The sequence below is a fragment of the Lotus japonicus genome, chromosome 4 (assembly GCF_012489685.1).
Source record: "Lotus japonicus ecotype B-129 chromosome 4, LjGifu_v1.2".
Lineage (NCBI taxonomy): Eukaryota > Viridiplantae > Streptophyta > Magnoliopsida > Fabales > Fabaceae > Lotus > Lotus japonicus.
Window position 1 is genome coordinate 68,869,615 of NC_080044.1, and position 22,259 is coordinate 68,891,873.

Here is a 22,259-nt window from a genome sequence, read left to right on the forward strand (position 1 = left end):
GTGCCTTGTATTTCTTCAAGTTTTCAGTTGGGATGTGCCTTGTATTTCTTCAAGTTTTCAGTTTATTGTGTTGAGAAATTGTTTAGTTTAATATAAACTGACGTTCAACCCTATTTTTGTTTTTCACTGTTTGAATGTTTTTGCAACATATAAACTGACGTTCTTTCACGTATGGAAATTCATTATGCGTGGATGAAGAAAGAAAATCCAATAGAAAATGAAAAGAAAAAATTGCCAGTAAAGAATATATATTTGCAAATTCATAATCTTTATCTCTACTCTTTGCTGATTCAACACCCATATCTTATACATTATCTCCACTCTTTTTCCAACTAAAACTGGCTTCTATTCACAGATAAAGTAGGGGGTAGGGAATATACATTTGCCCCTTCCAGATTTTTTTTTTCTTCTACCTTTAAAATTGAGAGAACTTGAATAGAAGATAGAATCATGTTAGACTTGAGTATTAAAAAAAGGGCTTAATCCAGTTTTTGGTCCCCAACCTTTGGCATAAATATGGCTTTAGTCCCTCGCCGGAGCAAAGGTGGGGGTTGGTCCCCAGTTTTTGGCTAAATGATTGGCTTTGGTCCCTCCGGCCGTTTGGGTCAACGCCGGAGCTCCGGCGACCCATGTGGCCATGCCACGTCAATTAATGAGCTGACGTGGATTTTTTTCTTTTTCATTTAAAATATTAAAAAAACACATAATTAACCTCACTAATTAATCTCTCCCTCACCAAACTAAACCCTAGAACTCCCCAACCACACCACCACCTTCAAATCCCTAGATCCTTTCTTCTTCATGCGTGATGTATCAATCTTCCTATCATTTTCTCTCCCTATTTCCTTCTCGGTTTTGTTTTGGGTGAGGATTTTTGGGTTGGGGTGCGATTTCTGGGTCGGTCTTCGTTTCACAGGGGTGTTGGTCACGTGGTTGGTGAGCAGCTGGGCCTTCACCGTGTGTGATCACGATTCAGAGGCAGATAGATGGAAGCTCTAAAGCTTGGAGGCAAATATGGCTCTAAGGTTAAGCTTTTGGGTTGATATCAGATTTAGGTTCAAAGTGAGAGGACAAGGAAGAGAGCTGGGTGAGGGAAGTGTTTCTGGATCTGGATCTGGGTTGGTCTATGGCAGAGAAAATAGTGGTTTTCTGGGTTGGGATGTGGAAGGTGCAGCAACTTCAGGTTTTCTAGGTTAAGGCTGTTTTCTGGGTTTTGAGATTTTGGGTTGAAGGATTTTAATTTCTGAAAGGGAGAAGAGATTGGGGTTGGGGTTGGGGGTGAGGGTGAGAGAGAGCGTGGGAGGTGGGGGTGAAGAAGAAGATGTTGATGTGGAGAATTCAGGTACTCTTTATTTGAGTGGGTTTCCCAGCCGCTGGTACACTTGCAATCACTGGAAGCAAGTGCAGGTTATTTCGTATGGCTCTTACAGGTGTGGTTCATGGCGTTTGTTGTACAAAATTGCTAATTTGGATCCTAGGCCTTGAAGGTGTTCACGTTGTTGATGAAGCTGAGGTGTTGCGGTTGATTATTTGTGGCAATGAATTATCAGCATATTAAGGTTGTCAAGTATTTGGTTGGGTGGGAGTTGTTTCGTGGGGTTGATTTAGTGTTGGTGGACCTGATGTATATGTGTTGGTAATTTGGGGCAATTGGATGCTCAAATTTTGTGGCTTCGTTCTAATCATTTTTTCTAGCCTATTATCTGTTACTTCTGTCTCTGTTTTCTTCTTGTAATTCCCTCTCTGTTGTATTCTGGGTTGTAAAGAAGATGTTGATGTTGATAAAGATGAACAGAGGTAGAGATGAAGTTGTTGTTGCATAATTGTTAAAGAACTTAAGAGTTTAGTAGTTCATAACCTTTATGAGGAAGATCATCATTAAAAAAATTGTGTTTAATTTTTATTTAATTATATTTTTTTAATATTTTAAAAGAAAAAGAAAAAAATCCACATCAGCTCATTAATTGACGTGGCCATGCCACATGGGCTGCCGGAGCTCCGGCGTTGACCCAACCGGCCGGAAGGATCAAAGCCAACTATTTTGCAAAAAATTGGGGACCAATCCCCACCTTTGCTCCGGCGAGGGACTAAAGCCATATTTATGCCAAAGGTTAGGGACCAAAAACTGGATTAAGCCTAAAAAAAGTGCCACCACTCAAGTTCCTGTTCTCTTCTTAGACTCTATCAACATGTTGTGATGGGCTGCTTCCACCATCATCAACCTGTTCAATGGTATGCCAAAAGAAGTAACAAAACAGTACAAGACCATCAGATTTGCTTTCGCTGAGCAAAAGCCAGCAAAACTTTCGCACCTGTATATCGAAGGGGAAAAAATATGGCCCCGCAAAAGAAATTTAAGTAGTAACTACCTTAGAATTCTGATATTTCATGATAAGCCTCATATATTGATCGCGTGCCTCCGGGCTTCGGACCATGGACTTCACTCTATCCAGAGCTTTCTTTACATCATCTGATTTCTGTCTCCGCCCAATGCTAAGAAAATCATACTCATCACTTTTCTCAGCATCTTTTCCCACGATGCCAAATGGCTGCCCAATCCGGAATCCTCGTAGACCAGCTCCTTTCCGTCTCCAGCGCAGTATTGCCTTTTCCACAATGCTAACAGACCAAACAACTTTTTTGTACTGCTTGCGGACTTGGTGTCCTCTAATATGAGCCTATGAACAAGTTAAAAGAGGATGTGATATAACCCCCATTCGGCAAATAGCATATGTCACGTGAAAACTAAGAAACTAGAACGAATAACACACAGACAGTAGCTAAAAGTATATTGAATGAGCATTATATGTTACCCCTGACAGAAAATTTCCCTTCACCGTATAACAATCCAAAAGAAAGAAAGGACAGAAGCACATTGTGATAATAATCATGAAAAGAATGTAGAAGGCTAGCATGAATGCATGGCCATGATGATAGCAGAATACACCATATGTGGTGCACAAATACCTGAATTTTTATGATGCGGTTGCGTATTTTCAAGAAATCTTTTCTTCCTTTCCACCCATGATATCTCTTTTGAATCCTTAAAGCTGCAAAATGTAAATAATCCTCAAAGTGACCCATATTCTGAACCTTGTTCAAAGAATCAGCAACCAGGTCAAGTACTGCTTCAGAATTATCACTGCTACTTTTGGCTAATTGTCTCTGACAGAATGATCTTGCTCTAAAGGCTGCTTGGATTGAAGCAGCTGCATGAGCTGATTTTCGTAAAGCAACGAGTGACTCTTTCATACAATGCTGCTCATCCATTGTCATATTAGGCGAGTCACCTTCTGCAGTCTCAAAAGCATTGTCAGCTTCTGTGGTTGTGACGATGTTGTACATTTCATTTTCATTGACAGTACTTAATATAGATAATTGACTTTTCAGATCTGCCTCAGCCAAATACCCGGCAATGCCTTTATGTCCTCTACTTGAAGCTAAATCAGCTGCTGTATGTCCTCGAGGAAATGCTGATGTTGGATCCTGAACGGCACCTGGGGCCGCACCTAATTTGACTAGCACAATCACAGTTTCTTCTCTGAAAGGGAGGGAACATAGAACAGAGCACGGATGCACATTTAAAATTTATATATTTAGCCCATTAGATACACAACACTTAAAATTTGGAGACATAAAACTCAAGTGCAGAGAACAATTACACTGAGAATCATCCCCAACGGCATGACATAAGGCATATGCATTTACAGTATAGATGGAAAAGAAATTTGAAGTATCGAAAAGCAAGACTCACGTGTTGCATATACAATATAATTTCATTTCTCTGAAGAGTAAATAGAAATGTAATGATACAGGAATGAAACAAGCCTAAGTCATACACCTTTGTTCTAACACCAGCATATGCCCAATCTGGAGAAAAGTCATGGATACTAAATAGTTGTTCCTGGGAAAGGCAAGGGCCTAATGAATCCAACGTAAAAAGGACTCACATGGGGGAAGCATCATGACCAGTACACTATATAAAGAACAAACTAACATGATTGCATAAGAAAAATCCAGAAGATCACACGATATAAGTTAGTCATCTTATCAAGCATGAAAATCATGCACAATATAGACCTCAAGATCATACAATAATAATTATTTTGTTTATATGCACTTGAGATGTTATGGATAGAATTAGGGAGAGGGAAGAACAGAGAGAATAGAGAGGGAAACAAGGGAAAAGGAGTATCATTATCATTAACAACATACCAATTACATAGTGTATACTACCTTATATAGCTAACTAGACTCCTAACCCAAATGCATGTGTAACATGAGATGTGTTGACTAAACAAGTGATTTTTTCCTACTGTTAAGGCTTTCTGCTTCATACTCAGGTGAATAGCTCTCCCTGTACTCGAGGCTATAAAGATAATGAGGAAGGGTAAAACTGAAAAGAAAGTCAAGACAGGGCGTCAAGGTTTAAATTTTGTTGAAAATTGCAATTACTACACCTGATTAACAGTTTTTGAAGCTCCTGTAACAGGCTGGATATACACGTCGGTGATGAGCCTATCTTTGGAAATCATGTGATCTTGCATTTTGCAAACTGCATCTAACCTTGAATTGCCTAGTTTAAGAACAGTGAAGTCCACTTCCGGGCCATCAATCGATCCTTCAACATGAAGTTGTTTGTCATGGATACAAACAGTATTTAGGCCAGAATTCTGAATTAATCCCAAGGGAGACAAGCCATTCCCATGAGAAAAGTTAGGGAGAGAAGATGTCCATGATGACATAATGGGATTCCTCAGTAACCCTAAATAAAAAAATCACATATTCAAAAATCCACTGCCATTATAAACAGCCATGGGCCAAATAAACAAATAAGTTAAAGGCATAAGAGTGAGGGAGGAACAAGGCAATGCCCATTCTCTTTGTCACTAAAATCTTCATTTGACTAATGACAAAACAAAAAAATGATCGTGTCCCAAGATGAATTGAAATGGATCAACATGTCAATAGGTTCAATTTACTTCACAAAGTTTAGGGACAGGCAATAGTTTTGAAATAGTAAAATGAAATAATTCCACAAATATAATGATGCATGCTATTCTGTAAAAGAGCATTATGAAAGGTCAGTAAGATAAAACCATAAATTTGAAAACCTGCATTATTGCTACTTTGTCATGAGAGCAGTCCTGGCACTCGGGAGCTACTTGCCGTGAAATTAACACTTAAGAGAATTGACAGCAAACATATTCCTATTCTATTTCATCACTCCTCACAACTTGAATGAATTTTATGCCTATAATTCAGGCAACTTACCAGTGGCTTCATCTGCAAGCTGTGGTGCACTGTGTGGCATGGGATTGCTGATAGGTTGAGCATGAGGACCATTCAGTGAGTTGTCTTCCTCATACTCCGAAGCTTGTCCATTCAGATCATCTTTATTTGCAGTTGGTGTCAAAGATGTTTGAACAACACATGTTGGTGAGCTGATTTTGTTAGAGAAAGGCGCTGAACCACTTCGAGAGCTACCAACCAAGGTTACTGGAACTACAGGCAATTTTGTGATGCCAGACTTGCAGCCCTGTTAAGTGTGAAACATGGAATAATATAGCAACAAACCTCTTAAACAAGCACATTTGATAGATAACAATAAGATCAGAAGATCCATTGACAGGTCAATCCATAGTCAGTGTTCACAATGGTCACAACCCATAAAAGCAGTTTATTATAAATTAAACACACTAGGAAGAAAGATAGCAGAAATAAAATCAGTATAGTCATGCTTAATACTAATCAGATTAACATGGACTCCGGTTCAATTAACAGCATCATATCGAAATAATTTTAAATGGTATATAAGAAAAAATGTTAAAGAGAAGAACAATTGCAGACCTCTTTAACTTTTCGATAATGCACCAGGACAATGTGCTCTAGCTGCCTGCAATCAAAACAATGATCACAATGAAAGACAAATTATCAATCTAACACTATAACACAGGCCTGGAGTCGTGGAACAGACTGTGAGGCTATGAAAATCATATCCTTCAAATGATGAGCCCATTAAAATGAGGGCCTGCATGGTGTAGTCCATTTAGCATGCGGATCAAAATGGTTTGGATGCAGGCTAGCCCCACTTAGGCAAGCAATGTATTAGTTTCCCAAGGTTCTCATCAATTTATTAATAAAACTGTTAAGTTTTCATCAACTTATAAAATGACATTTTTGTTAGTTAGTTAAATCATAATAATGGTCATAAATTAGTATTCTATTTTCTTATCTTAAAAACTATGTAGAAAATGATCCATGATATTAAGAGAATTTAAGAGGTTAATGGTTTATCTTTAAACTTTATACATGATCAGACATCATGGTTCCTTTTGATTCATGTAGCCACCCCATCTATTGTGAAAAGGTTTGGTTGTAGTGGTTGTTATTTTTATTATAAAAAGTAAGCACCATCCTGAATATTCTCTAAAAATATCAAAGATAGGAACTACAGATCCTTAAATCAACAGGAAGACAAAAACTCACTCATCAAGCATCCAATAACTTCTTCGTTGAAAGTTTTCATTATCCTCACCGTGGGCATAGTAACAATGCAAGACATCCACACTACCAGCCTACACTCAACAATAGAGGGCAATGAGAATAATTATAAAACTAGGGGAAAATGGCACTGTACATACATATTAAAACCAGAAACCTAGAAAGTAAATACAATTGCATTGAGTTACATGAAATGGAACTTGAATGAAATATTAAATGTCAAGGAATGGAAGAATCAAGTGCCTGTTGGCTAAGAAATTGGAAGAAAAAAACTCATTTCTTTAGTACAATACCACGAGACCTTGACCATATGAAAGTCATACAATCATAGGTTCAAATAAGGTTTAAGAATAACTGAACACTTTAAGAGGTTCATCTTTCTTAGATATCAAGACTACTGAATTGTCAAATTTTAATGACCAACATTTTTAAAATAGTTAAATAGCTATGAATCTCAGGACCACCCTAAAGCTACATGCTTACACAACTAGTCACACTTTTAACATATTACCATCGTCTTTTTGTGGAAAACTAACAGGCACAACAATTTGATCCATGTAACAGGTTCAATTAAAATAATGATTTTAAAAAAGTGAAACTTACAACTAATATAATGGACAGAAGCACACCTTTAACTTTTCATGAGCTTCTCTTATGGTCTTCCCATCTTTTTTCTTCCTCCACCGATGACCATCCTTGCGAAAGTAACGAAGTGCTTTTCGATCAAATAAGAATACTGATCCAGCTGGAAACAAATAACAACAGATTATGTCAAATTAACACTCCACCTTCCTATCAAGCATGTGTATTTTATTTAAAGGCGTGTATAGCTATAAAGATTAGGCCTTTCACTTGGAGTTTTGGTGAACTACTTGAGTTCTATCATGACTTTTTCCAGTTTCTCCATCTAAGATGAATTAAAAACAGATCACGCAAATTCCAGATTATGAAGTGTGACTTGTTCAATGTTTTATATCATTCCTCACTAAATCAGATAAAGGAATCAAAGGGCTGTGGGGTGTGTGAGCTTGTTTACCAATTTGTAATCCTTATCCACCAAGCCTCCAAAGTGTGGAAATTCCCAAGACAATGTTTTATGCCCCAAATCCAGTAAAGGGTATTCTCTTTCCTTGAGTGTAGCCCAAAAGCCATAGTCAATTAAGGGATAAACTTCAGGTTAAAAAAAGCAATACCTGGAGGCCTAACAGGTGGAGCAGATGTTAATTCAAACCTCTGATAATTGCAAAGTATCTTGCATATCTCAGCTGATCGAAGCCAACGCTGCTTTGCTTCTTGTAGTATCTCTTCAAGCTCTGCCAAATTCCAGGAATCATCCAAAAAGAGTTATATTATACATAAGAACAAATCAAAACCAAACTGGAATACATTACTGTATTTAAATACTAATGAAAATATATGGTACTCCACAGACAATGCACTGATTCACTTGGCACAATCATCAGTTCAAATATATAAAAGGGGTTTAATTCATCCTAAATCCATAATATGTACGAACATGATTGAAACAAGCAAGCCAAAGAGAAAGAAAATGACATCATAGACAGTGACACATGCATGTACATATTTTGATGAAAAATCAGGTGCATGCATGAAGAATTAAAACTTCCAATAGAAACCACTAAGAAGTCCCACATTGGATGATTAGAGGAGTGTTAATCACTTTATAACTGAGATGACTCATACACCCATTGTCTTAAGGTTTTAGGTGAAAGATGTGGTGTCTAATCCACTTGTGATTTGCTCATACCAATGTGGATGATCCCCTAGTTTTATCCTCTTGCGGCCTATCAGTGGTATCAGAGCCTGGTAAGTCCGACCATGGTGACGGCTCCTTGTGTCGAAAGTCTTCCTGGCAATGGTAGCTAGGCGGCCTGTCCCGTTGATGGAGATCCAACGACGGTTCAAGTAGATTGAAGCTTCCGCTTGAGATGGACTCACACTTGAGGGGGAGATTGTTGGGAATTAAAGTGTGAGTAAGAAATCCCACATTGGATGATTAGAGGAGTGATAAGCACTTTATAAGTGAGAGGACTCATACACCCATTGCCTTAAGGTTTTGGGTGAAAGATGTGGTGTCTAATCCACTTGTGATTTACTCATGTTAGCCCAATGTGGATGATCTCCCGATTTTATCCTCTTGCGGCCTACCAGCATGTCATCTTGTGGATGTAGGGGACGTCGGAAGGGGCGGCGAGGCAGATGCGGGTGAACACAAGGTGACGGTGTGTGGTAGTTTCCGGCAATGATGTGGCCGCGGGAGTTGGTGCGGGTGGCGGTGCTGCAGCGGCCATGGGTGGATTCGATGAGGGTTTTTTCACTTTTTATGAGAATGGGTAATGGGTGCCCTTTGTCGGGATCCTCACAATGCTTGGGGATGTATATATAGTTATTCAAATTAATTCAAAACATTAAAGAAAAATTACAATTAAAATTATAATTTGTTGTGGATAATATGGCTAGATAAACTATAGAATGAATTTCATGATCTCCATATACTCTCTTTTACTTGAAACATAACTTGTTTTGGTGAAACTAAACCCAAGTGCTAGTCTTTAGACATAATCTCTTCTTTGCTTCTGAAACTAGTTCATCTCCAAACCAAATATATATTCCTTTTTTAATTTCTTGTGCTATAAACCACTCTTTCTTATAGTGATTGGTATTTCCCACAATCCATGTGGTTCGACAATATTTTGCATTACTTCGAGCATACCGTATACTTGCGGATAGCGTATCAAGTTTTTGGTGTCGTTGTCGGAGATTGTGTTGATTTGCCAATTTTCGGTTGTTTTTGCTCTTTAGATCATTTTTACGTTCTTGCTGAGTTTTGTTGTTGGAATATGTGCTTTCGACTGTGTGTTCTTGTATGTGAGGTTCAGTTGATCCTAAATCATTTCTTTTTGATCCAGAGATCGATAGGACTTACTGGCGAAGGCGAGCACAATAAAGGAGGACAAATCAAGCCATTGTGGAATCATCCCAACTTCGATGAGGAGGTGAAGGCTTGAGGTAACTACAATAATTCTTACTCCAACACTTACAATCTTGGTGGGAGGAATCATCCCAACTTTTCATGGCGGAATCAGAACCAAAAACCCTCCAGGATGACATACTTAGACACCATGTGTATCTGATTAAGTTGTTGAATATTCGTTCTCATTTTTCACGTGATTGGGATGTTCGTCTTTGTTATATCCCGAGAGATGCTAATGAGCATGTAGGTTGTTTTGCTAGAATGAGAGCTAGTCTTCAAGGCCCACTTACCATCCTTGATAACTCTTTTGATTGCTTTATAGCGATGTGCTAGGCGTGTATTTTTGTTTGTTTGTTTGTTTTTTTTTGTTATAGAGGAAAAATAAACAGCAAACAGAACTACACAGACGCGTCTAACTATAAGAATTCATAAACAGCAGATGGTGGTTGCCCCCATATCTGGTGTTGAGTTCCTTCCCTCGATGCCTTCCTAGCATAAATGTTGGTAAATCCGCAAGTGTACGGAATCCACCCGGTTTTAAATATCGAACCACAGGGATTGTGAGTGACTAAATTTAGTTTAAGCTTTGAGATTGAAGGTTGGTTTTATTGAATAAGAGATATGTTGAAGTAGTAATAAGGAAAAAGGAAAATAAAAAGACAATTCAGAAAATAACATGCTTTGGGTTCTTGTTCAACTAGTCAATCTAAGCACATCATTCTATGCACATGTTCTCATGGATCTCTCCTTGGTGATATAGCCTAGTTACTCACTTATTGATTCCTCACATAAGCAATTCTCTCATACTAAAAGCTAAGCCCAATTCCTTGTGTACTTAGTCATTTATATGAGGTTTTAGATCATGCAATTTCAGGCCATCAAACCCCAACCCTTCCTCTATTCCTAGTAGCAAGTATAGAAGGGGTAATCCCAAATCAGTTCCCTAATCTATAACAAACTTCCGTTCTGATTATAGAATAGTATAAAGCAAGCATGCATACAAGCTTAGATTGAAATTCAGAAAATGGGATTCAAGGGAAGAAGAAGAACATGTGGGAAAGAACTTAAGATTATAACTCAAATATAAAAAGTCTTACAAAGAAATCCAAAGCAAAAGAAGAGAGATTAGCCAAGCATGGCAAGAACCATGCTTGGCTAAAAACCTGAATTACAAGCTTAGAAGCCCTCCCACACTCTCTTAGATGCTCCTCTACCTCTGAGTTTATGTAAAAATGAAAGTAGTATCCAAGATTGCAAAGGAAAATGACTAAAATCCTATTTATAGGCAAAATAAGCGAGGCTGGGCTGTTCTGGGCGCTTAGGCGCCAATTCAGAGCGCCTGAGCGCCAATTCCATCTTGAAAACATGCTCTCTGGAGCTAATTGGCGCCTACCCAGCGCCTGCCAACGCCTAGGCGCTCCAGCTCGCTTGAAAAGGACTTTTTGGCTTCTGAAACTCCTCTTTTCAATCCTCTTTAAGTTCTCCATCAATTCCATGCTTCTTGGCATTCTTTCTCCTTCAGTTTCTGCTCTCCAAACCTAACCAACAAGTCAAGGAAGATTCTAGAAGCTCCAAGAGCTCATTAGCACAAGAGGTCCTTCATAAAACAAAAGGAAATCATGCAAGTCCTAAACTTAACTTAAAATGCAAGAAAGCTCCCTATAAAACTACAAAATTACCAAAACAAAACAAAGACTCAAGAAAAGATAAAAATGCATGAGAATGCATGAAACACTACATGAGACACAAGAAAAAGACTCAAAACCTACAAGTAAAAACCCTAAAAACATCATATAAACCCGGGTCATCAATAAAGTATTGAAAAAATGCTTTACTCAAGATTAAAACTAGAACTAAGTTCTCCAAAAAAGAAAGTGAGGTAAAGAGTTGGATGCAAACACTACTAAAAATATGCTTATTTCTGACATTCTGCAAATTTTTCCTGCGAGTGTTTTTTGCAAAATTTTCTAACATTCTCCTGTAGATTTTGTGTTTTTCATGTGAATTAAAAATCTGTAGGAAGAATCACAAGGAACATTGAATTATTTCTGACATTCTCCTGTAGAATAATGTACTCTTGAAGGATATCCAATGGACATAGGAATATCTATAAAAAATGACTTTCCTGCATACTTTTAGAAAAAAATCTATAGAAATATTTGAAAGAAAATAGCATAAATTTAAGTAATGAGAGGAGTGTGCATATTTTTCAAGTCCATTACATTGGAAAGGAGATTAGTAAAAAGAAAAAAAAACATTATTTTTAGGATAAAAGAATAATTTTTTACATTGCGTATAGTAAAAAATATAATATACACTTCAATTTCATTAATGGTAGAATATGTCTTAAATATACTTACTAACAATATATTTCGTGCAATCACTGTACTAGATAACTTGTATCTAATGTGGGAGAGAGATAAGAGAGGGGAAAGAGAGAGAAAGAGAAGAGGGAGATTTTTTTAAAAATACAATTTGTAGAAAATTACCTGAATATTATTTTAAACTTTTATTACCTAATTAATTTATTTAACCCATTTGTTTATAATCAACCATCCTTAGTTCAAAAAAAACCATCCTTTAGTCCATTGGTTTATGTTAAATAGTCAAATAAATTTCAAAAAATTATGGACGAATATTTATCCATCAAATGGGTCAATGATCTATCTATTTAATTTTAATTTTATAGTTTTTTTACAGGAATTTTCATTTTATAGTTGAATGCAGTTCATTGTGGATAGATTGGATGGATGCTGAGTTATTGAATTCATTTGACATCACTACTTACAATGTATTTAAGACTATCCTTATAGTAATTTTTATTCGCAACTTAAAGAACTATATGTTCGCTCTCATCACAGATTCACCCAATCATGTAATGAACTATGCTAATGTATATGTGAACAAAATATTGTAAGATTATTTGCTAATAAATTAGAACATGCAAGTAAAAAGTTATTATTACTTTGTGAAGTTCACTCTTCCAGAAGATCCAAACACCACTCACGCAACAATGATTTTATGTAGCATGTCTTTTCCTCAACATCTTAGGCCTAAACCATGGTGCAAAGGCGCACACTTCACAATCACATTCAAATGAAAACCTGGGCATCATCCAAATTGGAGATGGAGAATGCATCGGAGGATTAGTGAGAGGGATCTTATATATAGTTCTATCTGAAATTGAAAATACTCCCACTTCAGTAGTGAACGAGCTTTCAGAGTTGCAAGTGAAGTATATGCTGTCGCGCTGAAACTTTGAACAATACTTCACATCAATACATTCAATGTTAAGGTTAGCCACAAACAAAACATGATCATTCAAATTCTCCACCTTCACCAACCGAGGCATGGAGCAAATTTCTTCAACCGCAAAAATAATAAAGTTTATAGTTGGTGTATGAAATTTGGTGTCATCGGAAAATCTCTTCACAACATAAACCTTCCCTCCGCACTCCACCAAGTAAACAATCAAGCAATAGGACCTAATGGGTCTTGAGAAATCAGGGATATGTTCAATCGGGTTGGTGGATTCCACACTACCAACCTGCAAAGAAGAAACCAACAATACCAGTAAGAAAAAATTAGGAGGGTGAGTACATTTTTTTTTGTCTTTTGGCCACCAGTCTCCACGGGGGAAAGGGGCCCCACGTGACTAATCTGCCTCGGGATATGGTAGTGATGTCCCTGGCCACCAAGGTATCATTTTTTACTTCAGAGAACATTTAAATATAATGACTTATTTATATGAAATTTTAGAAAGAATCAACTTTTCCATAAAAAAATGTTTCTCAATGATTCTTAATTGATTATTTGATTTAATTTGAATTCTAAGAAATTTCTATTTAAAGATCATACATTTTTTAAAATTTGAAATACATTATTAAAAATAGTGTAATAGTTAAATTAATTATACAATAATAAAATATACTTAAGAAAAAAGGGGTAATAGAAGGTATTATTTAATTATTTAATGTTAAAAGAAATAAAATTTGATAATCTATAAGATACCGACTATAAACTTATTTATCAAAGATTTAAATTCTAATCAAATAAATTTATTAATAATACCTAATCTTCTATATATATATATATATATATGTATGTAAAACACACTTGAGTTTTTTCATTAAATACAAAAGCAAAACTCAAGTGTTGCATTGTATTAAAAGCATCAAAACAAACAAAAAACTTTGTAATAAATATGTTAAACAATAATAAACTTAAAATTGAAAATATATATATTGTAAAAAACTATTCAACTACTTACAATAAATAACAACATCCATAAACTTAAAATTTGCTTGAGTTTTGTATTTCAAAAATAATAAAAATAAATTCAATAAGAAAATAATATTTATTAACAAATAATTTTGGGAAGAAAGAGACAAAAATATTTCAACATTAAACTTTCATTAGCACACTTTTCATAAATTCTCAACTGAAAGTACTACTTTCCAGGCCAAAACATGAAAGAAAGAGATAAATACCACTTTATAAAAGTCTTTTTTCTTTTATAAAAGATTTTACACAAACACAGACTAAATTATCCAACTCTAATTATATATTTTCATACTTTTGCTTATTATTGAGAGTGCATTACTATTGAAACATATTATCACCAAATGAACTGAAAATAATTTCTATTAAAGCACAACATAAAACATGTGCTTTAATATACTAAAAAATTAGTGTACATTTCATTACATTTATCATATTCTTAATTATCTACTATTGAATAAATGTTTTTATATTACATATATTATTGTTACAAATAATAGACACATAACTTAATACAAACCCGTGCGTTGTTTAATTTCTAGTATAATATGAATTTGCAATCATGTCATGCCTATTCAGAAGTGTCATTTTAAATTTATTTACAATTTTTATTGATTTGTGTTTTTCAATTGAACACTGAAATATTGAAGCGTTTTTTTTTTTTTAATTTACATCAATTTTTAAAATTTATTTCTCTTTCTCTCTAGTTTTAGCACATTATAAAACTATGTGAACCGCGTATACCAATGAGTTATCCGCAAGGTAGAGGAGATGGATACGAAGATAAGAATAGATATCAAATGTCCACCATAAAAATATCCAAATACTTATATTTTTAATTAAATATAATGTATATATCATGATATTTCTATCTCTTTAAATAACTATATATTATAATTTTAATTTGTAAACATTTTTTAGAGTAAAACAATAATTATTAAATTAATTTGACAAATATCATCAACACAAGGAAATCATGTCCGAGCTTGAAATTCACATTGTTATGGGGATAGCTCTCCTAGTTTTGTTTTATTCCCAAGATTCGAACCCGCTAATTAATTGTATTGTATATAAAATTTATAATATATAATATTCATACGATAGTTTTCTTTATTATAAAAATTAATTATCATTATATGTATGATCAAACTATTAGTCGTTATATTTCATAAATTGAATAAAAATGTTTGAACTTGTCTTGAACCTAGAGGCTTGTTGGATGTTGTATCATTTTGTTGTATCTATGACTTTTACTGAGTTGTTTCATAGCAGCCCTAGCTATCTTATGTGAGTGGGCTAAGTGATTTATTGTTACATGTGTTACATTATAGTGGGTTGTCTGATATTCCCTTATCTTGAATGAAGATTTTTCTCATTGCTTTTTATAATTTCAATGAAATGTTTGCTTTAGAAAATATAAATATAAATTATTGGGGATGTATCACATGAGAAATATTATTTTATATAAATATATTAGAAATAAATCATGATCTTTAAATCTAATCATGAAGGGTCGTGATTAAAAGATAAATTTTTTTAGAAAGTTAAAGATATATATATATATAGCAAAAAGGAGAGAGCACTCTCAAGCGGAAAAAATAGTAAAATAGTTTATGTTGAATATTTCAAACAATGTTGTGCTTAAGAGTCAAGTAAAGTGCAAAAACTCTTTCATGTACGTAATTAAAATTAATATTGAATATTTTGTTCGAAGATTTTCCTCAATTATGAAATAAATCATATTAAAGCATATAGGATGATAATTTGCAATCATGTCATGACTATTCATAAGTGCCACTTTAAATTTATTTATAATTTTTATTGACTTACGTTTTTCAAGCGAATGCTGAAATTTATTGAAGCGGGTTTTTTTTGTTTATATTATACATCAAATTTTAAATTTCTCTCTCTCTCTCTCACACACACACACACACACATTATAAACATTTTTTAGAGTGAAATCATAATTATCAAATTAATTTGACAAATATCATCAACACAAGGCAATCATGTCCGAGCTTGAATTCCACATCATTATGGGGATAGCTCTCCCTAGTTTTTTTTATTCCCAAGATTCGAATGCGCTAATTAGTTGTATTGTATATAATATTTATAAAATATAATATTCACAAGATAGTTTTCTTTATTATACAAATTGATTATCATTATATGCATGATCAAACTATTAGTTGTTTTATTTAATAAATTGAATAAAATATTTAAACCACATTTTACATGAAGCTTTAATGGGGAATATATGCATTGTCTTTTTTCAAATTTTAACTTGTCTTGAACCTAGAGGCTTGTTGGATGTTGTATCATTTTCTTGAATCTATGACTTTTACTGAGTTGTTCCATAGCAACCCTAGCTATCTTATGTGAGTGGGTTAAGTGTTTTATTGTCATAACTTATATGTGTTGCATTATAGTGGGTTTTTCAGTATTCCCTTTTCTTGTGTGAGGATTTTTCTCATGACTTTTTATGATTTCAATAAATAAAATTTCTTGAGAAAAGAAAAATATGCATAATTGGGATTTATCATAAGAGAAATTTTATTTTATATGAAAATATTAGGAATAAATCATTATCTTTAAATCTAATCATGATGTGTCGTGATTGAAAGATAATTAAAATGTCACATGACTAATTTATTTCAAATATTGATTATCTTAAAAATATGGTTTATTCATTTTTAAATTATAGTATAAATATAATTCGTTTATAGACTAATTTAATAATCTTTTTAACCGTAGATGTATCATTATCTATTTTGATTTATTTCCTATAATAGTTTTTAAGTTTAATAATCTTATACATGTAAATAACTTGTGGATAAGTTTTACACATACAATTAATTATACCATTAAACTATTTTTTACATAATAGTTAAATAAATAAATAAAATAACCAAATGAAAAAAATATTAATAAATCATGGATTATTGGGATAATTCTTATCCACCATTGCTGAGTAAGCAGAATCTTGCAATGAACAATTTTCCCCTATAGTGTTATTCCTTCAAAATGATTATCCTATCAAATGAGTTATTCATTGGGTGATATTCATTATCTCTCAATCCAGAAATATTTTAATGTAATGAAAAGATATGCGTAAAAAAATCTTATAAATTGGTCTCTTCACACCTCATTCCAAAATGTGTCTTCAACTTGTCCTCTAAACTCTTAACGCATTTTCTCTCTTCATTTCATTCATCTTGTTGAAATGTATTGCTAAAGATACTAGTCTTAAATACAATAATTTCAGCCTCATACTTATTTTCAACACACATATATTATTACTTAATACTATATTTGAATGAAATATGCAAAATTCTTGACAAACCTGAACAAGAACTCCCTGATCATACTTGAACATGTTCACCTTTAAACCACCTCTTTCTACAGCATAAAGCTTGTTATCATGAAAAACCACGTTGGAGTAGAACTTATCACTTGTGTGATAGCCTTTCCATGTAGTGTCTCCCACCTTGCACCATCCTAGGTCGCCCTTGTAAGTGACCACTGCGACTAAGGTTGGGTTCATGTTGGGACACATGGAAATTGTGAAAGCTAAGGGTGTGTGAATGCCAAAGCAATCATCACCATTGGAATAGAGCAAACATGGCATCTTTCTAATAGGAGGGAGGTTAAGGCGAAGCTTCGAGAAAAGGTTGAGGGTGAAGAGATTTTGATTGGATCTGAGGATCAACCATCCTTTTGAGGATCCTACAATTGAGGTGTTTTCCAAAGCGCTGAAGGGTTTGTAAATATTGTATGCTTGCTCGTCTGTGGTGCTTATGACCTAAATAAAAATATTTATTAGACACCCATTTTACAAACATTAAATGATAGCGAAAGTAAGAGAAGAGAGGTAAGTGATAGATATAAATCATACATTGTCTCACTCGTCAACCAATTAAATATAGTATGTCAATTAATAAATATAATATACATAATGAGCATGGATTAGAAAATTATAAACATACATGGATACTAAATTAATATGACTTTATTTCATTGGGAAAACAAAGAAATGAGACGCATGTTGAAATATATTATTTTGATTTTTGATATATGATATGATATAGTGAGAAGAGGTACAAAGAAAAAATGTGATGTATGTGGTGTATGTGTAGTTTCGATGTTTCAAAATCAAGATTCATTACCTGAAATTGCGTGTTAATGCAGTCGTTACTAACAAGCCATGGCGCGTCTGGGATCCAATGGTTGGATTTCTTGGATGTGTTAGAAAAAAGCCAGCTCTTGCAAACGGTAATGAATCGAGCCTGATTTGGAATCGTTAGAAGCTTGCAAACCTGCTCCAATATCTCTGTTGGCATCTTCGACCAGTCTGGTAGTAGTGGCAATACTTCTTCCTTATGATTCTTCATTTTCATCCTGGAAGAAAGTATAAATTTTCTTATGCGTCTATGTATTTATATAATTCATATTTTAAACTCTTCATATACCCTATAATGATCTCATTTTCTTCTTCTTTTCATGTCTTTATATCAAATCTGATCATATATGACATATATCACCACCTTTTAGGATATTTCTCCGCTTTCAAGTTCAGGTGTAGACACCACTAAATATTTTTGATGTCTACCTTTGTAATAGCTACAATAGATAAGAAGTTTTAAAGTAAAGATAAAACCGGAAAAGGGGAGGGGGGTAACACAATGAAAAGAAAAGGATGAATTAAATAAAGAATAAAACCTTCACTATGAATATATAGCATGATATGATTTTTTTGAAAGCTGAATATTTTTTTTTAGAAAAGAGAAACTCATAGAATAAAATAAAGGTCAAGGGAACAAAACTCTCCCTTGTGAGTTATAGAAAGTTCATATCAGTACAGAATAATAAAAGAAGCAGGACAATACAAATCAGAGACATAAAACAAGACAACAAGAAACTAGAAGTAGCTAGGCAAAAGACTCTCCCTTGAAAGCTGAATATGAATGTATTATTTAAAAAGAAATATATAATTTTTGAAATGTGGTTTCGAGAATTCGAGTGGAAGTGATTTACCGAAGATTTTCATATATTCTATCTCAAATAAAATATATTTAATATTAAACTAATATAAATTATAAATTATTTAAATTCTATACTTTTTTTTTAATTTTTTATATCAATCATGGTATAGGAATTCCAAAAAATAGGTAATGCGATAATTTTTCTTAATTGTTTTAAATTAAGGTAGAGTGAAAATTTTATTTTAAACAAAAAATTAAATTATAATTTTATATTACCTTAATTTTTTAAAATTAATATCAAAATTCAATCATGCTAATAAATTACTAAAACCTTTCTCTTTGCATGTAAGGTATAGTCTACATTTCAAAACCTTGTCTAAGTAGCTTAGTCACTTAATGAAAACAAAACACCTAATGGTTACTGATCAAGAGAGATAATTTTTTCTAGTTGAGAGAAAAATGATAAACCTTTTCGCTGATTTTCCATGTTTAAGGCTTCTGACTCTTTCGGATACTGGATTATCCCATCTACAATGTCCATCTCGAACGGTAGCTTTTGATAATCTCTTTGTTTGCATTTCAATGTTTTAAGGAACTATACACAACATCTATGCATCAACCCAATTTGGAACACCTGAATTTGCATCCTCAAATATAATATATCATCTTACTACATGATAAATAGCATGGAAGAATATGAAAGCATCAAATTAGATCACAAAAGAGTTTTTTTTTCAATTTATATTTTTAATAAATCAATTAAATGAATTAAGGATATCAAATAATATATATATATATATATATATATATATTATATAGACAAAGGAAAACACAAATACATTAGAGATTACATTCCACCACCAAAAAAAGTTTAATTAAAGAGTCACCTTAGTGAAGACAATATGCATCCATTGAAAAGAAGAATCTGTGAGATGTAAGTCTGCACAACACTAATAATATATTGTAGTGAGTAGATGAATCGCAATAAAAACTTCGAAGGTTTGAAGGGGATCATAAACTTAGAATACAAACCTAAGATTAATGAGAGGAAACCTTGATCCGGTAATAAGAGAGACCGAGAAATGGAGAAATGAATGAAGAAAAAGGGAAAATGAAAAAAAAAACTAAAAAGAGAAATGCACCAAGCGTGTCAGCTTAAGTAGTTGTTGTCATAGAAGAGAAACACAACATATATATATTGATAATGATACTGTTGTATTTATCTTCCAAGGAATAATTTGAAATTTGTTAAAAATATTAATTAAAAATATTTGATGAAATCTGATTGTATTTGGTTGCCTCACTATAACAGTTGCCTATTTTGAGCATTATATTTATAATTATTAATTAAATTAATAAATAAATGTTTGAATTTTAAATTTAGAAATTAAATTATGAATTCTCCATTAAATAATTCATATTTTATGTCAAATAATGTTCATGCATAATTTTTTTTACTTATAATTATTTTTAAATTGAATTTATTTTATTCCGTAAATTTCAATTTTTTGTATGATTTAGTCTAAATAAATTAATATTTTATATTGGAATTTAAAAATTGTTTTTAATTTGAATTTATGAAAATAATATTAATTTTGGTCTGACCTATATATGGGATTATTATTGTTAATAATTCTTTTTTAATCAATAGGAAAAATTGAGAACACTTTTTTTGGCTAGCCATTAATTGTTAAAAGCTAAATAAACGGAAGATTTTAATTATAGCAGTAAATTAGAAAAAAAATATCATATCCAGTTTGGGGTAAATTCTAATGGTTTCTGCCACTTTTTCGTCCTCTTTGCTACTGGGAGGCTGTTTTTCATATTCTGGAGGCAGCTTTGGTTGTGATCTCGCCCCTGTCATGTTGGCTCCGTGGCTTTTGCGGTTGCTTATCTGGATTTCTCTGTTCCTTGCTGTTATTTATGTTAGTGTTGATGCTCTCTTTTCTGTTTTTCCTTTGTCTTGTAGTGTTTACTGTTTTTTTTTTCTAATTCTGTTAGACTTATTGTTGTTTTGCTCACTTGAGAGAGTTTGTTCTCAAGACTCTTTTTTTCCAATGCATTTCCCTTTAAAAAAAAAAAGGAATTTGATTTTAACTTTAATATTTGATATATTTAAAAAATTATTTCATGTAAAATTAATTTTTGAATTTGAATTGCTTAATTTACCTACATATTATAGTTTTATATTTATTCTAAAATATTTCATAAATTTCAAACTTATTTGAAAAAATCTGAATATAAATTTGGCTTAATTGTAGTTTTGCTCCCTCATCTTTTACCTATGGATGATTTGTCTCCCTGTTGTTTAAATGAAGCACATTTACTCCCACACCTTTCAATTTGTGAAAATCAGCTTCGTCCGTTAGTGAGCAAATAATGTTGCTTTCACAACCCTTTTTGGGTGGAAAAATGTGGAAGGAGGAGAGAGATAGGAAGAAAAGAAAAGATAAGGGAGAAAAAATATGAGATGTGATAGAAGATAAGAGGAGAGAAATAGAAATAAAAATAAGTGGAAATAAAGTGTATAAAAATCGGGGTGTAAACGTATCATTGTTGTTGGGATGCCACATTATACCAAGGCAATGAAAAAAAAATGAACCCTACGATGAATCACATCATCATCCCCAAAAATAAACTTTTCTCCTTCCATTGACTATGGATGCAAGCTTCACCGTCTGATCACCAATCAATTTGGGTAAAACCACCCAAAACAACGATAGAGGAGAAAATAGTAGGAAATGTCATAATTTTCTGAAATGGGGGAAGGGAAGAAAATTTCCTAATCATAACCACCAACCCCTTCTTCTTCTTCTTCACCAAAGTCTGCGAGACCTAATATTATATGCTATGCTTTGAAGTGCAACATTGTTAGAGCAATCATAAACCAAGCCTAGTCGTTTCCCAAGGACCAAATCCGCTCTCTTCCTTGTCAAACACCCGGAGGACCCCTAGACCTCTCCTTCTCCACATGGACCAATTGGTTATTCATGGAATCAGAAACATCCTCCCTTGAACCTGAAACAGAGGTGGAGTAAAAATCCACCACTGCCGCCAAACATTTCACTTTCCTGGGTCACCCACGGGGTGAGGAGCCTTCATTGTATGGCCCATGCAGCTAGAAACCCCTGCCCCTGGTTCGTCCGCACAAGCAACAGGGTTGTGAAGGAGTTTTTTTTTGGACGGCCCCGACGAGAGAGTCCTAGGAGAAACTTCAACAACGACATAAGGTGCCTGCTCTCCATGCACATCAGGTAGAACAACATCGTGCCACCGACCGCCCTCCAAAAGGTGTTCTAGACCAGGAAAAGCAGAGGAGCAAGGCTTAGCCCCGACCACCTTGGACCCAAAACACTCCTGGAATTTATCCCAAAGAAACGAGATCAGACAACTCCCCACTAAGCCATTGGGGAGAATAAGGACCCTTATAAGAAATTGTTGCCCAAGCCCCACCAGAAAAGTTACCTTATTCTCTTGAATCATCCACCACAATGAGG

General features: G+C 33.8%; 1 protein-coding gene across 1 annotated transcript; it reads right to left on the minus strand.

Moving 5' to 3' along the window:
• Nucleotides 1-722: 722 nt before the first annotated feature.
• On the minus strand, nucleotides 723-17,324 carry LOC130713241 (uncharacterized). The gene is made up of 13 exons (XM_057563027.1): nucleotides 17,124-17,324; nucleotides 12,693-13,046; nucleotides 7,698-7,848; nucleotides 7,134-7,249; nucleotides 6,490-6,578; nucleotides 5,851-5,896; nucleotides 5,275-5,539; nucleotides 4,456-4,765; nucleotides 4,317-4,369; nucleotides 3,677-3,945; nucleotides 2,968-3,582; nucleotides 2,370-2,678; nucleotides 723-2,222 (listed from the first exon to the last, which is right to left on the minus strand). The coding sequence occupies exons 1-13, from the start codon at nucleotides 17,322-17,324 to the stop codon at nucleotides 2,175-2,177; spliced, it is 2,826 nt and encodes a 941-aa protein (XP_057419010.1). The 3' UTR covers nucleotides 723-2,174.
• Between the last annotated feature and the right edge of the window lie 4,935 nt (nucleotides 17,325-22,259).

Bases quoted from the DNA above. Each gene is read 5' to 3' on its own strand.
- LOC130713241 (XM_057563027.1), bottom strand. From the start codon at position 17,324: ATGAACCCAACCTTAGTCGCAGTGGTCACTTACAAGGGCGACCTAGGA. The intron at 4,766-5,274 runs GTAAGTTGCCTG...TTTTTTATTTAG, and splicing joins GCTTGCAGATGAAGCCACTG to GGTTACTGAGGAATCCCATT. The intron at 2,679-2,967 runs GTATTTGTGCAC...ACTTGTTCATAG, and splicing joins ACCGCATCATAAAAATTCAG to GCTCATATTAGAGGACACCA.